Source organism: Dendropsophus ebraccatus, chromosome 12 (assembly GCF_027789765.1).
Source record: "Dendropsophus ebraccatus isolate aDenEbr1 chromosome 12, aDenEbr1.pat, whole genome shotgun sequence".
Lineage (NCBI taxonomy): Eukaryota > Metazoa > Chordata > Amphibia > Anura > Hylidae > Dendropsophus > Dendropsophus ebraccatus.
Genome location: NC_091465.1, coordinates 6,366,495 through 6,381,688, shown reverse-complemented (window position 1 = coordinate 6,381,688; position 15,194 = coordinate 6,366,495). Strand labels below are relative to the sequence as shown.

At 42.1% G+C, this 15,194-nt stretch overlaps 1 protein-coding gene across 1 annotated transcript in view; it reads left to right on the top strand.

Moving 5' to 3' along the window:
• CAMTA1 (calmodulin binding transcription activator 1) overlaps positions 1-15,194 on the top strand; it is a 213,116-nt gene that overhangs the window by 43,059 nt on the left and 154,863 nt on the right. The window contains exons 3-4 of the mRNA XM_069948699.1: positions 4,138-4,278; positions 11,091-12,940. Coding sequence (XP_069804800.1) covers positions 4,138-4,278; positions 11,091-12,940 — 1,991 coding nt within the window. The remainder of the gene's footprint in view (positions 1-4,137; positions 4,279-11,090; positions 12,941-15,194) is intronic.

The following is a 15,194-nucleotide window of genomic DNA, read 5'->3' as shown; positions in this document are numbered from 1 at the left end:
AATCAGAAATGTCGGGGTGTACCTGTATCTCCCTGCGTATATTCCACCCCTCCATTCCCTATACGCCGCAGCCCCTGGGGTATAACGCTCTGCTCTCTATTATATATAGGCTTGATGATAGGTGTCTGAATGATGTAGAAAGACCAATATAAATCTCACTATAAAAATCTAACAGATTGCCTAGAATTTCTACTGGGATGGTGAAACATGTCACAGTAATTGAACAAATTGAGTAGCTCCCAGGGGCCACCTGTCGTCATGGTCCCACCTCCCAGAGATGACAACAGATGTTTCCAGTTAGCCATTATCTGATTATAGATGGATGACACATTAGTCCTGGGTGAGATAATACTCTGTATCTGTATCTGCACAGCCGGCACTCCGATCATTAGTACTAATCGCAACACAGCCAATAGGATTCACCATTACAGGGAAATTCCTTTAAACCAACGTCCAATAATTCAGAAACTCTGACAGAACAGTGTTTTATAATGCACAGAATCTGTTTTTCTAAAACTTCTCGACCCCTATAAATTTATACACCTGTAGAATCCCACCATATCTGATAATCTGGTAGCTTTCCCATTCTATTAATACTTAAAGGGATTTTACATCATTACCAATATTACATATATTTAACTTAATTACTACATAGTTTTCATCTTTTTATTCAATTGTTCAATTTGTCTTCGATGAAAAATATTCTTCCTGTTTGTGTCTCCATGGCAACAGACTACAAATGAAACCTGTGTAGTCTGGTCCAGCAGTTATACTTTATTCTACTTGGTTTCTTCTTAACAATTTGTAGACTAACAAAAAATAGGGGATGGATAGAAGGGAGTATCTTCAGACTACAGAGGTTTTCTTTGTAGTCTGTTACCATGGAGATAAGTGGGTCTTTCATGTCCTATTGATGATACTGGATTAAAGGGATTTTACCCCATTACCAATATAACATATATTTAATTTAATTGTTACATTGTTTTTATGGTTTTATTCAATTGTGCAAATAGTCTTCATTAAAAAAAATATTCTCTTTTTGTGTCTAGAGTTACAATGAACTTTCATGGGTCTCCATGGTAACAGACTACAAATAAACCCTATGTAGTCTGGTCCAGCAGTTATACTTCATTTTACTTGCTTTCTTTGTTAACATTTAATAGATTAACAAAAAGTAGAGGATGGATAGAAGGGAGAGTGTTCAGACTACAGAGTGTTTCTTTGTAGTCTGTTACCATGGAGACACGTGGGTCTTCATAGCAACCAAAGCCACAAAGCGACATTAGATATGCGTCAGCTGAACCCACTTATTTCAGCAGGATTAGATGCATATCTAGTGACCTCCTGACTTTGAATGAGATGTCAGAGAGAGATTTATATATTGGGGAGGGAAGGGTCAAGGAGACATGTCAGAAAGGGAAGGATTATGGAGAGGTGTCGAGAATGGTTCAGTATGTTGTATTTTAAGAGGTATCCCATCTAATTTTTTTTTTATTTGAAATCACCTGTTTTTAGAACATTATATATATTTGTCATTTACTATTTTAAAATCTCCAGCCTTCCAGTACTTATCAGCTGCTTTATGCCCTGCAGGAAGTGGTGTATTCTCTCCAGTCTGACACAGTGCTCTCTGCTGCCACCTCTGTCCATGTCAGGAACTGTTCAGAGCAGGAGAAGTTTTATATGGAGAAATGCCACTGCTCTGGACAGTTCCTGACATGGACAGAGGTGGCAGCAGAGAGCACTGTGTCAGACTGGAGAGAATACATCACTTCCTGCAGGACATACAGCAGCTGATAAGTACTGGAAGACTGGAGATTTTTAAATAGAAGTAAATTACCAATCTATATAACTTTCTGATACCTACTGATCTGAATAGAAAAGAAAATTCACTGTAGTACCCTTTTAAACTGTTTTTGGTCAAATAGGAGGCGTCTGAGTATAGAGGATCGGAGGAGCGTTTAGCTGATAGATATCTCATGTGCACGGACAGCATAAACCATTACTATTCAATGACTCACCAGCCACTGCAAAACTACAACTCCCATCATGCCCTGACAGCCTTCGGCTGTCAGGGCATGATGAGAGTTGTAGTTTTGCACCACCCGGAGGGCTGCAGCCTGGAGATCACTGGTCTAAGCCATTAATGTGTCATTTATCATAAAGTATAAAAGAAAGAAAAAATATTTTTGATGGAATCATCTAAAAGAAATGAATTCTACCGAGGATATCAGTCAAGAACGTGTAAGTTTTCCATCAACTTTCCCTGCCTCCCCTTCCGCGCCGGAGATACATATCACCTCATCTTAAATGAATTTGGATAATTTTATGGCGAGAAGCACTTGACATTGAAATATGACATTAGCGTCCCATAAATTATCATTTCCATGATTCATTAACCCTCTTTTACCAGGAGGATAATGGGCTGTCATGCCGCACTTCTCAGCCACTTCTCTGCAGTATCAAAAGGGCAGGCTGAAATATTAGACGGGAAGGAAACAATTAAAAAAACTCTGAGCGCAGTGTTGACAAACCACGGCCGAGAGAGTACACAGAGTCCCAGTCTGAGAGCTGCAGCTGATCGGAGCAAGATGAGAGTTGTAGTCAAATCCATACATTACACAGTCAGCCTATGGATTTTTATGGAACCCATGCAGTACTTCAGTTCTCCTGTGGTGGCGTTGTTGGGAAATTTGATGGTAACTGTATCCCAACACTTTATTATCAATGTTACGTGCAAGAAGTAAAGTGCTCCTGTAGGGGATCCGGAGTGAGGGGACCCCTGACCCATCAATATGGAAATGGTCACTATATATAGACTGTAGGAACTGGTTTGATGGAGTAGAAGACTGGAGCACAGCCTGTGTATAGGTCACTGGGAGTTTTGAGCAGAGGGGCCGGACTGTTCATGTTCGGCAGCGTTCTCTGAACCCAGGCGCTCGTCCATGTTTTCCAGGACTCCCTAGGGTGAGTAGCCACTGGGAGTCCAATGTCAAGCATTCAGGTTGTCCTCTCCCCACTATGGACTGCCAAAGATGGCCGAGAGCTGAACTCAATGTCCCCTGTTTGTCCCATAGCAGAGTACACACTCAACCATGTTCTTGAGATTGGTGGGGGTCCCAGTGAGTCTATGGCAGATGTTCATTAAAGGAGAAGTCCAGTGTCAGACATTGTTTTTCAAAAGAGCCAGCCCTGGGGTCTGCTGTCCTCCACTCCATTCTGCCATTTCCTGAATCGGGACCCAGGTCATGACATATCAGCCCCGCTCAGCCAGTCAGTGGCCAAGGAAGGACCAGGAACCAGAGGACAGCAGACCTCAGCACTGGAGCCAGGGAGGTAGGTACATGTTGTTATGTTCAGCCACCTCCTCCCTGGCTCCAGCGCTGGGCTCCGCTGTCCTCCGCTCTGGTTCCTGGTTCCCCGGCCACTTCCTGGTCTTAGTAGGGACCTGGGTCGTGATGTGTCAGCCCCGCTCAGCCAGTCAGTGGCCGAGGAAGCACCAGGAACTGGAGGACAACGGACCCCATCACTGGAGCCAGAGAGGTAGGTGCATGTTGTTATGTTCAGCCACCTCCTCCCTGGCTCCAGCGATGGGCTCCGCTGTCCTCCGCTCTGGTCCCCCGGCCACTTCCTGGTCTGAGTAGGGACCTGGTTCGTGATGTGTTAGCCCCACTCAGCCAGTCAGTGGCCAAGGAAGCACAGGGAACCAGAGGACAGCAGACTCCAGCACTGGAGCCAGGGAGGTAGGTGCATGGTGTTATATTAAGCCACCTCCTTTCCGACTCATTTGAATAAATGTCTGACACTGGACTGCCCCTTTAAAAAGTGAAGTTTGTGTAACTTATTTATTATATTGTGATTCTGAAATCTTAATTACTTTTGGGACGTAAGGGGATGCGGAGATGGCAGCTGTACTGGGGCCCCTGGAGCGTGGCGGTCCCCCTACCACCACCAGTGTAATGTATTATGGTAAGTGCCCTGTTGCACCTCAGATGGTCTTCTGAGCAGTCTCATTGTCTCATGGACACCACCAGACTTCTATCACACGTAGAGTATTGTTTCCGCCTGTAAGAGGGAAAATGAAACAAAAAAACATGAAGCTGTTTCTGACTTTGGCCTCCGATATTCTCTCCACAGTTCACGGTATTAAGTGGACGTGCAGCAATGGAAACAGCAGTTCAGGGTTTTCTGTGGAGCACCTTGTTCAGCAGATACTCGACAGTCACCAGAGCAAACCTCAACCCCGGACGCACAACTGTCTCTGCACTGGCAACTTAGGTAACTATAGAGCTCTAACATAGGGTGCTCACACTGTTTACACTGTACCAGCCATTCTTTTATTACTACCAGGGGTTTATCCAACACCACTGTGCAATAAGCATTAATGTGCCGTCACCCTGTACCAACCAATTGGTGTACCGAACAGAGCTGAGGAGCGGGCGGTTGATACTTGGGTTACGGTACATTGACGACATTTGCGCCCTGTGATTAGATAAACCTGGACACATTCTGAATGACGGGCCCGAAGGACATTGCCTGGGGTGCCAGAGTAGCGACAATTGTGCGCAAAATAAACACCAATGACTGGAACCATTAAGAATTTGCTAATTAATTCATGAATTTGCAGGTAATGCGGGAAGGTTTCCATAGTCCGACCTTTTCCACTACTTGCATATTCAGGTGCTTCCAGTTGCATGGTATTTTTTTTATTTGGTATTTTGGATGTTTGGATGTAGCCTACATGTATAATGTACATAATGTATTATATAGTAGCCTATTCTAGGTGTTTGAGTGGATCACAAAGACAATTTAAAACATGTTTTATGAATGCCCACAGCGGGGTGTACACAGAGGTAAGAGACTCCTCCCACAGGGGGAGCCTCCTCCTCAATAGACTCCTCCCCCGAGGTCCTTCCTACCGCGGTACTGTAGTATAGTCTGCTTCTATCTCAGGGGTCACTTTCATATATTTTTAAAAGAGAGATATTTGAATACTTCTCAATTGGTTCTTGCAATATGTATCTATTCTACCCCGTCAGCCAATCAGCCGCTACTAAAAGGAAGCCCAACAATATCTGACTGGTCTGTGGGGCAGGGACACTGATCTCAGAGCCTGATGCATCACTCCTTCACCCCAAGACTCAGGTCTAGACATAACATAATGGTAAAAGTTTGCCTGTAATTGCATTAGCATATTTAGCAACCTTTTTACAATCCTTTGAGGGACTATATAGAAAGTAATAGTAACCTGGGGTAGTCAGCCAGAAACGTACCTGACCATGCACCGGTGAGATAGCATGTTAGAAAATCTTTCTGCACCTAATCCTCCAAGTGGCTTCCAAGCTGCGGCCCTTCAGCTGTGAAAAAGTTACACAAAAAATTAAAAAAGACTTCTTATTTTTCCCTTATTCCCTTGAAGTCTGTGTTGTGACATTCAGTAGATAGAAATAGGCAGACATTCAGCATTCTAATTTTCCTAATGAAACAAAAATTTCAGTTTTTGGTTTGGCTCCTACATAAAAAAAAAAAAAAATGTTTGTTTATATATAATTTTGTTTAATTTGTGTAATATTTTTCCTTATTATTACTATACTAAGTGTAATAAATCTGTATTTTATATGACATAGAATACTATTACTATTGAATATGCTACTTTGTTCACAAATTTTACATACTATTTCATTTATGCTTTTTTTAAAAAAAAATATATAAAAATATAATGCTTAATTTTGTGATATTATTTATATGTACATAATTTTTTGGTTCTTTTTATATGTTCACAAAAATGTGGTTGACTACGTCAATATTAAATGTACTACAGTAGAAAAAACGTACTACTGAGTATACAGTAGAGTGAAAAGAAGATCATTAAAGGGGTTGTCCACATTTAGAAAGACAGCGCCACACTTGTCTTCAGGTTGTGTGTGGTATTACAACTCAGCTTGTTTCACTTCATTGGAGCAGAGCTGAAATACCCGCCACAAGGGTGGCGCTGTTTCTGGAAAGCAAATTCTGTTATGTTTTTCTAATCCTGGGTAATCCCTTTAAACCTGAACCTCTCCGTCATGCTATTTTTGACAAAGTTTATTTTTGCAGAATAAGCTATATTTTTTACTGGCACTCTATTTTACTATTAAGTAAAGAAATACTTAAGAAATAAAAAAAAAACGTTATACCATTTTAGGTGGTTTAATTTTTTGCAGAGTTGTGTAAGCGCTCGCTTTTTGCGGGGCGAGCTGTAGCTTTTACCATTTACCATTTGGGGATACATACAACTTTTTGATCACTTTTTGGCCATGTTCATAGTGTACAGTACGATGAAAGGACAGTGGAAAAAAAAAAAGTAAAATAACGGCCACGAACTGATGACACAAACGTTAATTCGATGGTCGATACAAACAGCGTTGTTTTATACATTGTGTGTACGGCCGCTGTTTCCACAGATTTTAATGGAAATCATTGAAGACTGAAAACAATGGCCGTTATTTTACTTAAACAGACTGTGTGAACACGGCCTTTACGTGTTTTTTGGGAGACAAGGTGACCAAAAACTTTTACTATTATATTTTAATAGTTCTAACTTTACCATATGTGGTCATACCAGTTCTTTTATTGATTTATTTAGTTTTTTAGATGATAGGAATAGGGGGAAAAAAAGTGTTATGGCTTTTAATTTTTTTTTATCTTTTTTGTGCAGTTTAATATATATTTTATTATTTTCACCTTTTTAACCTTTTTTGTGCAGTTTCATAAATATTTTTTTTTTTATTACTTTTACCTTTTGTAACCTTTTTGTGCAGTTTAATGAATAAATAATTCTATTTGGTCTGATTTTTATAGGTCTATGTATTTCTTCTACTTTCTGGGCATTTGTTGCTGATCTTTTCCTTACATTGTATGCTTTGCCTATTTCCAGTACAGACTGTCAGCTCTTTAATGACCTCAGCTTGTACTATTTCACTACTCCATATTTATTGCACGACTGTTCTGCGGTATTATTAGGAGCGGCCTGTATTATTGTTGCACAGACATAATGGGATTTTTTTTTCATGCTCACATATATTCATTGGTATCTCACTGGCCTTTTGCTTCTATGCACAAATTATTCATATACTTGCAGATTCAACAACAACAAATGCCCACGAGCCAAAAAAAAAAAAAAAAACATATCACAGTTTGCTAGTGTGGCTAATGTGTCTACAGATTGAAAACAAGAAGCCGGGGGATTTAGCAAGGCTGTGGAGTTTACTTATACATCATAAGAAGCTGGAGACTCTTTCCTGACTGTATTATGAAAGGAGCTTAGAAAAAAGGTGCACTGCAGCGCCATTATTATTTAGTGGTAGTGTCTGGTATTGCAGTTAAATCTATTCACTTCAGGTGCAATACCGGCCACTACCACTAAATAAGAGTGGAGCTGTTACATGAAACATGAATACCAGAGCCAAAGTGGCAACTACTTCTGCATATGCGGTCATTTTATAACACTGCAACCCACTGAGATGCATTCAACTGCATTGCAGCAAGGTAATCATGTGTATATTATACCAGCGAAGCTACCATATGGCGGGCAAGTATTTTTCTATTGTCATATACAGGAGACCGTCACAGTCTATGGTTCTGTGTTGTGACAGAATAGGAAACACCACAAAGCAACACAACACCTGTGTTTATAAACAAGGACATATGGCGAGAAAGCAGAACGTAAACAATAAACACAAACACACCGCAGCCTGTTACAAATGGTGGAGTTCTATCATGTAGAACAATGTTCTTAAAGGGTCAGTAGTACAAATAAAGTTTATTGAGGGCACCCTAAATTCCCAGTTAGGCCGGGTTCACACTGTGTTTTTGAAATCCATTTTTTTCATCCGTTTTATGCAACAACAAAAAAACAGACCAAAAACATACATTTGTGTGCATCCGTTTTTCCATTGACTTCCATTATATAAAAAAAAAAAGTATAAAAACGCATCCATTATTTTTAACAAGGTTGGCCACGTTTTTGTGTAGGTAAAAATAAACGTTGCGTTAAAATAAACTATGCGTTTTTATCCTTTTTTTATAATGGAAGTCAATGAAAAAACGGTTCTAAACAGATGCACGCAAATACATCCGTTTTTCATCTGGGTTTTTTTGCATAAAATGGATGGAAAAATAGATAGCGTGTGAATGCAGCCTTAGGCCTTATTCACACGTTCGTCACAAGTTAGTGCCGATTGATTTCTATTGGCCTGTTCACACCATACTTGGTTGATGAGTGTGCAATCCGATCCACAAAAATAGAAAGGATGTGTCCTAGTATGGACCCAGATTTTTCTACTGATTCGGCAAGTCTACCGATAAAGTCTATTAACAAACTCTGTACATTCTTTTTGGATCCGCAAAAAAATACGGATGACAGATGCACTTCTTGCAGATTTTTTTGCGGATTGTGGACACAATGAAAGACCGGAAAAAAAAAACATTGGACGTGTGAATGAGGCCTTAATATAGAATACTCATCTCATGGCCAAAGAGAACAGCAAAAATAAAGAGCATCTCTTTACTTTGTTATGGGGCTGAGAGGGTCACGTACACTTCTTTAGAAACTTTTTACAAGTTTTTTTATGTTTTTATAGCTAGATCAATGATCAGCATTTTTTTTTTCCTTGAACCAGGGCTGTAAAATAATTGTCCTTCTCTTCGTTCCTCCCAAGCACTTGCGTCTGACCCGGCTCCCTGACACAAGTAATTATGGCCATTAGGAAGGAAGGATTACCCTTCATCTCCTTTTGGGTCATTATAGAATAATTAAAGTTTCTGGGAAGAAAAAGAAAACAATTAACAGAAGACGGATCAAAAATTCATAGGTCCTCGCAGCGAGCGGCGGCGGCGGGGGCGGGGAGTGTGAGGCAAAGATTTGTGCAAGTAGAATGCAGGACAAGTTACAGAGATCTGGTTATAGGAAAACAGCGATTAAACAGGGCACAGAGTCCGCGGCGGGGGAGGATATAGGTTACTGGGGAGCATAGTCTATATTTAAGGGTGATGCAAATTCCTAAAAAACTAAAAACTTCTCTTAAAGAGGCATTCGAGGACTGTTTCTTATATCAAGGGGGAGCCAAAATCTGGAAGTCCCATTGGTTGACAGCACAGAACAATTGCACCCCCTTCACTATTTATGTAGCACAGTGCCATACATTTGTTAGTGGCGATGCCTGGTACTGCATCTTAGTCCTGTTCACTTAAAGGGGTACTCCAGCAAAAAAAAAAAGTTTCTTTAAATCAACTGGTGCCAGACAGTGCCACAGATTTGTAATTTACTTCTATTAAAAAATCTCCAGTCTTCCAGTACTTATCAGCTGCTGTATGTCCTGCAGGAAGTGGTGTATTCTTTCCACTCTGACACAGTGCTCTCTGCTGCCACATCTGTCCATGTCAGGAACTGTCCAGAGCAGCAGCAAATCCCCATAGAAAACCTCTCCTGCTCTCCAGACTGAAAAGAATACACCACTTCCTGCAGGACATTTAGCAGCTTAACAGTACTGGAAGACTTGAGATTTCTTAATTACAAATCTCTGGCACTTTCTGGCACCAGTTGATTTGAAAGAAAAATAAATCTTAGGTTAACAACCCCTTTAAGGGAAGTCTTTATGCAAAATGTACACATTATGTAATGCCAGTGTAGGCTCTGCGGGGGCGGGGGTCACAATGATTCTAGGATCACCAATGGGATAGCCCCTGTGACTTGTCCCGCCCCCTCAGACTCTGCAACACACTCCCCCAAGGAATAAAAAACTTACACTTTTCCTATTCAAGACAAACTTAAATAGTTACAATATTTTAGGTTGCACAGAGACATCCTTAAAGGGAAAATTCACATTGTTACAAAGCTGCTAGTCGAATTGATGAGCTGTTCTTCCTCTCCAGTATGGCGGCCTCACCTTGGATAGCCTACATCACACAGCCTCCTGCAATGTTTTGAAACGTTCCATCCGCTGTACACACAATGTAATAACGTTTGACGAGGCGGCCCAGTTAATTGCGCACAGTTCACGCACACGCCGTACTTATCTGTAGATGCTGTCAGGACCAAAACAAGGCTGACCCCAGTTCTTAACCTTTCCCATCTTCCCGGCAGTAATGAATAGCACAGTTTTCCTCCTTCGGTTCTAGACAAGTGTCAGAGAATGAATTCACACGGGAAGATTTGTTATGTAAATGGATTTTTTTTTTATAATGCAGATAGTTTATGTATGTGATGAAGCTGTTGCTTTTTGTTGTCATGCGGCAACCATTTGTCACTTTGCCCTCCTGACTATCCAACATTCTACACAACAATGAAAGTCATTTTCTATAATTTTATAGCTAGCATTTAAAGGGGTATTCCAGCCCAAGTGTAAAAAGTAATATGCTACTGGGGGGAGGGGGGGAGGATAAAAAATATATATACGGTACTTACCCAGCCCTGGTCCCCTCTGCCTCCATCCTTTTCCCCTCTCTGCTTCCTGCTTACAAGCTGAACATTCAGGAGCAGGACCTGCTGGATCAGCCAATCACTGGGTGAGATGGGACTCTGCTGTGACCAGTGATTGGCTGATCTGCCAGGTCCTGCTTCTAAGTACTCTTCACAAATTTAGGAAGAATAGTGAAGATCAGAGGGACAAGATGGAGGAAAACAGCTGCTGCAGTGGGCAATTGGGGCTGGGTAGTTATGTATTTTTGGTGTTTTTATTATTTCCCCTCTTCCCCGGCAAGGAGGACATGTTCTGTATAGCGCACAGGACACAGAGGGGTTGAGCTTGACCTGAGCATGACCAATATTCCAGGAGAACTGTAGGCATAACCTAGATAAAGAAGCTCTCTAGGTCACATGGTTAGTACTGTGTCAAGCAATATGAATCTCCCTTCACTCCAGTCCAATCACTACAGCCTCATGAGTGGCCAACCCTATACTTTTAGCTATTTTTTGTCCTTTATTTTATGGCAGGCACCACTGAACACGGGGGAATATTGTAATTGTAAACTGATGAGATAAAATTGCAGTCTTAAAGCCATCATCATTGTGCCGCTTTATTAATGTGGTAATGTCATCTTCATTATTGCAGGTGCGGGTAGCAGTATTCATCACAAATGTAACAGTGCCAAACATCGCATCATCTCACCAAAGGTTGAGCCAAGGACAGGAGGCTACAGCGCTCACTCAGAGGTACAAAACAATGATGTGTCGGAAGGGAAGAATGAGCACAGTCATGGCAAATCCTCCAGCCGAGAGAAACGCAACGGAAAAATGGCAAAACCAGTGCTGCTCCATCAAAACAGTACAGAGGTTTCTTCAACCAATCAAGTAGAGGTTCCTGACACCACCCAGAACTCCCCCGTGTCCATAAGCAGCGGCCTGAATAGTGATCCAGATATGGCTGACAGTCCTGCGGTCACTGGCGTCTCTAGCATGGCCGTTGCCTCCGTCATGGGGAGCCTCTCCCAAAATGCCACTGTGTTTATGTCTGAAGTCACCAATGAAGCAGTGTACACCATGTCACCCAACACTGGTCCCAACCAACACCTCTTGTCCTCAGATACAACCACCCAGGGACTCGTACTGGCCGTGAGTTCAGATGGTCACAAGTTTGCCTTCCCCACGACAGGCAGCTCGGACAGCTTGTCCATGTTGTCTGCTAACGTCTCCGAAGAGCTTGTATTGTCCACCACCCTCGACAGCAGCAGGAAGATCCCAGAAACCACAATGAATTTCGACCCAGACTGTTTCCTCAACAACCCAAAGCAAGGGCAGACGTACGGTGGGGGTGGTCTGAAAGAAGACAGCATTAGCTCTAATATGCGAAGGTCCTCCAGCACAGAACGAAGCTTTTCTTTTAGCACCGCTTTGGCAAAAGAGATAAAGACAGAAGACACAACCTTCGAGCAACAACTATCGAAGGAAAGCTATCCATCTACATCATCCAACACCCTAACCCTCAATCCCGGTTCCAGCTTGTTGCCATCAGGTGGTGGACTCAGTCCTAGCACCACGTTGGAGCAAATGGATTTTAGTGCAATCGACTCCAACAAAGATTATTCAGCCAGCTTCAACCAGACCGTGCAGAGTCCCCACATCCATCAGACACCTTCCCCTAGCTTCTTTTTACAAGACGCCAGCAAGCCCATCCCCCTGGAGCAAAATTCCCACAACGGCATCAATGACTCAAGCAACACGTACGTCAACACGTTAGGGATGACCAACGTCAAGACCGAAGCCTCCAGTCAAACGCAATCCAACTGTAACGGGACGATGGACCAAGCTAGAATAGAGTCCACATCTTCTCTCCAACTTATGCAGTTTCAAGCAAATTTCCAAACAATGACTAACGAGGAGGTTCCAATGGAGACGTCTCAACAGTCTGAAGGCAACGAGAACCTTCTCAAAGCTGGGGATCTTCAGGCTTGCAATGCTGAGCATTATATGCAGTCAGAAAATGGGGCCGCAATGAGGAACGGCAACGGCCTTCCTATTTTGCAGGGAAATATGGTGCAAGGACTTTATCCTGTTGCTCATCAGGCACTAAGTAACTCTTCCAACATGGAACTTAATTTAGATCATTTTGATATCTCCTTCAGCAACCAGTTCTCCGACCTTATCAATGACTTTATATCAGTGGAAGGAGGGAGTAACACCATCTACGGCCATCAGCTGGTGGCTGGAGATAGCAACGTGTTGCCTCAGGCAGAAGATGGTAACAGACCCGCATACACTCAGGCTGAAATGTGCATACCTTGTTGTAGCCCTCAGCAAGCAAGTATGCAGCTAAGCAACTCTGAAACCGGAGCCACCACCATGGCTTATATGCATGTTGCCGAAGTTGTCTCCGCGGCAGCACAAAGTACCCTGGGGATGCTGCAACAAAGTGGACGACTGTTTATGGTGACGGACTACTCCCCTGAGTGGTCGTATCCCGAGGTGAGTGTCTGCTTTCTTTTTACTGTATTCATCACAAAGCTATGTCCAAGCACTTTCCTGTGAACTCTAAAGGGCACCGAAAGACAACGGGAAAAATAACTAAAAACGTATTCATACACCTTTGGAAGCTTGCACCTTCTAAAATTATCTCCTACCCATAGGACATCCCCATCACATCTAATATAGTTATACTTGTAGGATTCCGTTCTAGTCCATTTACTTGCCTCTCCTGATATGCTGCTCTTTCCCTCCCATTACTGACAGCTCATTGTCTAGGTTACCAACCATCACTCTGCTCTAAAAGCAATGGTCTGACTGGTCTATACATATATGTAATATACATATTTATACAGTGTATATACGCTATATCCTTATACTTCTACATTATAGTTACATCTACCCAACTTATCACTGCTTTTAGAGCAGAGTGATGGTGGGTAACCTAGACAACTAGCTGTTACAATGGGAGAGAAAGAGCCGGCAATGAATGTATTTTCAAAAGTATTTAACTTGACGAGTCCTACAAGTATGACTATATTAGTTGGGATGGGACTACCCATTTAAAGGGTTACTTTGGAGGGGAAAACTTTATTTAAAAGCAACTGGTGTAAGAAAATTATACAAATTTGTAAAGTACACAGCTGCTGTATGTCCTGCAGGAAGTGATGTATTCTTTCCACTCTGACACAGTGCTCTCTGCTGCCACCTCTGTCCATGAGCAGCAGCAAATCCCCATAGAAAACCTTTCCTGCTGTTCCTGACATGGACAGAGGTGGCAGCAGAGAGCACTGTGTCAAACTGGAGAGAATACACCACTTCCTGCTGGACATACAACTTCCTGCTGGACAAAATAACTTTTTGACACCAGACGATTAAAAACAAAATTCTGCAGTACTCCTTTAAAGGTCAAATCAGTAAGGCATTAATGGATCTTCTCTCTGTAAAGTTGAGTTTAAGGTCCAGTCATGTATCACAAAAGGGGGGCGGCCATATTGTGTGACCGGTGACCCAAAGGGGCATTTGACTCCTTAACATTTCAGTTGGCGGCCAGAATCTCTTTGCTCTCCATATAAAGCTCTCCGCCATGCGGCCCCGGCTTAGAGTATTATCACATTAAATAAACAGCAATCAGGCTAAAAGAGCAGATGTTTTATGTCAAAATGTAAAATGCCATCTGCCAAAAATAATTGTGGACTTTTAATGAAGACGGGAGGAAGATCTCTCCCCGGAGACACAAACTGTTTTTTTTTAAATATGATTTCTAAAATGCGAGTTATTATTTCCAAGTATTTTAAGAGCACATCATCCCGAAACCTGGACTAATAATAGACGGCGGCATTAATCCCCCGTCACTTCTTGATTAAAATCAATAGACAAATAGCGGCGCTCAAAAAGCGTAATGGCTGCATGGAAAAATAGATCTAAAAATAAAACTGTCCATTTAGTTCAGTGACATGGCGGCATGTGGAGCCATCAGGAGGAGAGCTGGAGGTGTCACACGTACCGTAATGGAAGGTTAGGAGGGATATTACAGGTGACCGCTGCTCATCCTACCGTTTGGTGACTGATATACCTTATATTATACCCGAGGGGAAAGTGACACTGCTGCAAAACAGCACAGCATAGTGCTGGGTCTTACCCCCCTCACCAGCCTAGGACAGGAGGGTCTAGAACTTGGTTAGATGTATCCAGCCTCACCTTTCCTTTAGTTAAGTATTTATATTATTCACAATGCAAATTCAACACATTGCCATGACGTACTGGTCACATGACATCACAATCATATAGATACATATAGCGTATACAATACCAAACAGAATGCCACAGAAGAGAAAATAGGTTTTGTTTTTAAAAGCTAGCTAGTCATCTTACCCCACGTTACCCATGGAGTATGCTGAGCCAATGAGAAGGGCAAGGATGGATTCATCTGTATACATTGTAAACAGGCTGTAGTTCGCCTCTACATAAATCCCCGTAGCGCCGGAGCTGCGGGGGCATTTATAAGTCCGGCGTAAAAAACGCCGGACTTAATAAATGCCCCCCATATAGTATAAACAACTCCTAATAGAGTATGACAAAATAATGTTTTAAAGCTGGTCTTCTGACACCTCTCATCTTGGGATATGTAGAGCCAAGAGGAAAGGTAAGGAAGGACACATCTGTGTATAAAGTAGACAGCCAATAATTCAAATTACAACCACTGGGCAGCGGCATGTGGACACATATAGCATATACCTACCTATGTGACCCTCCA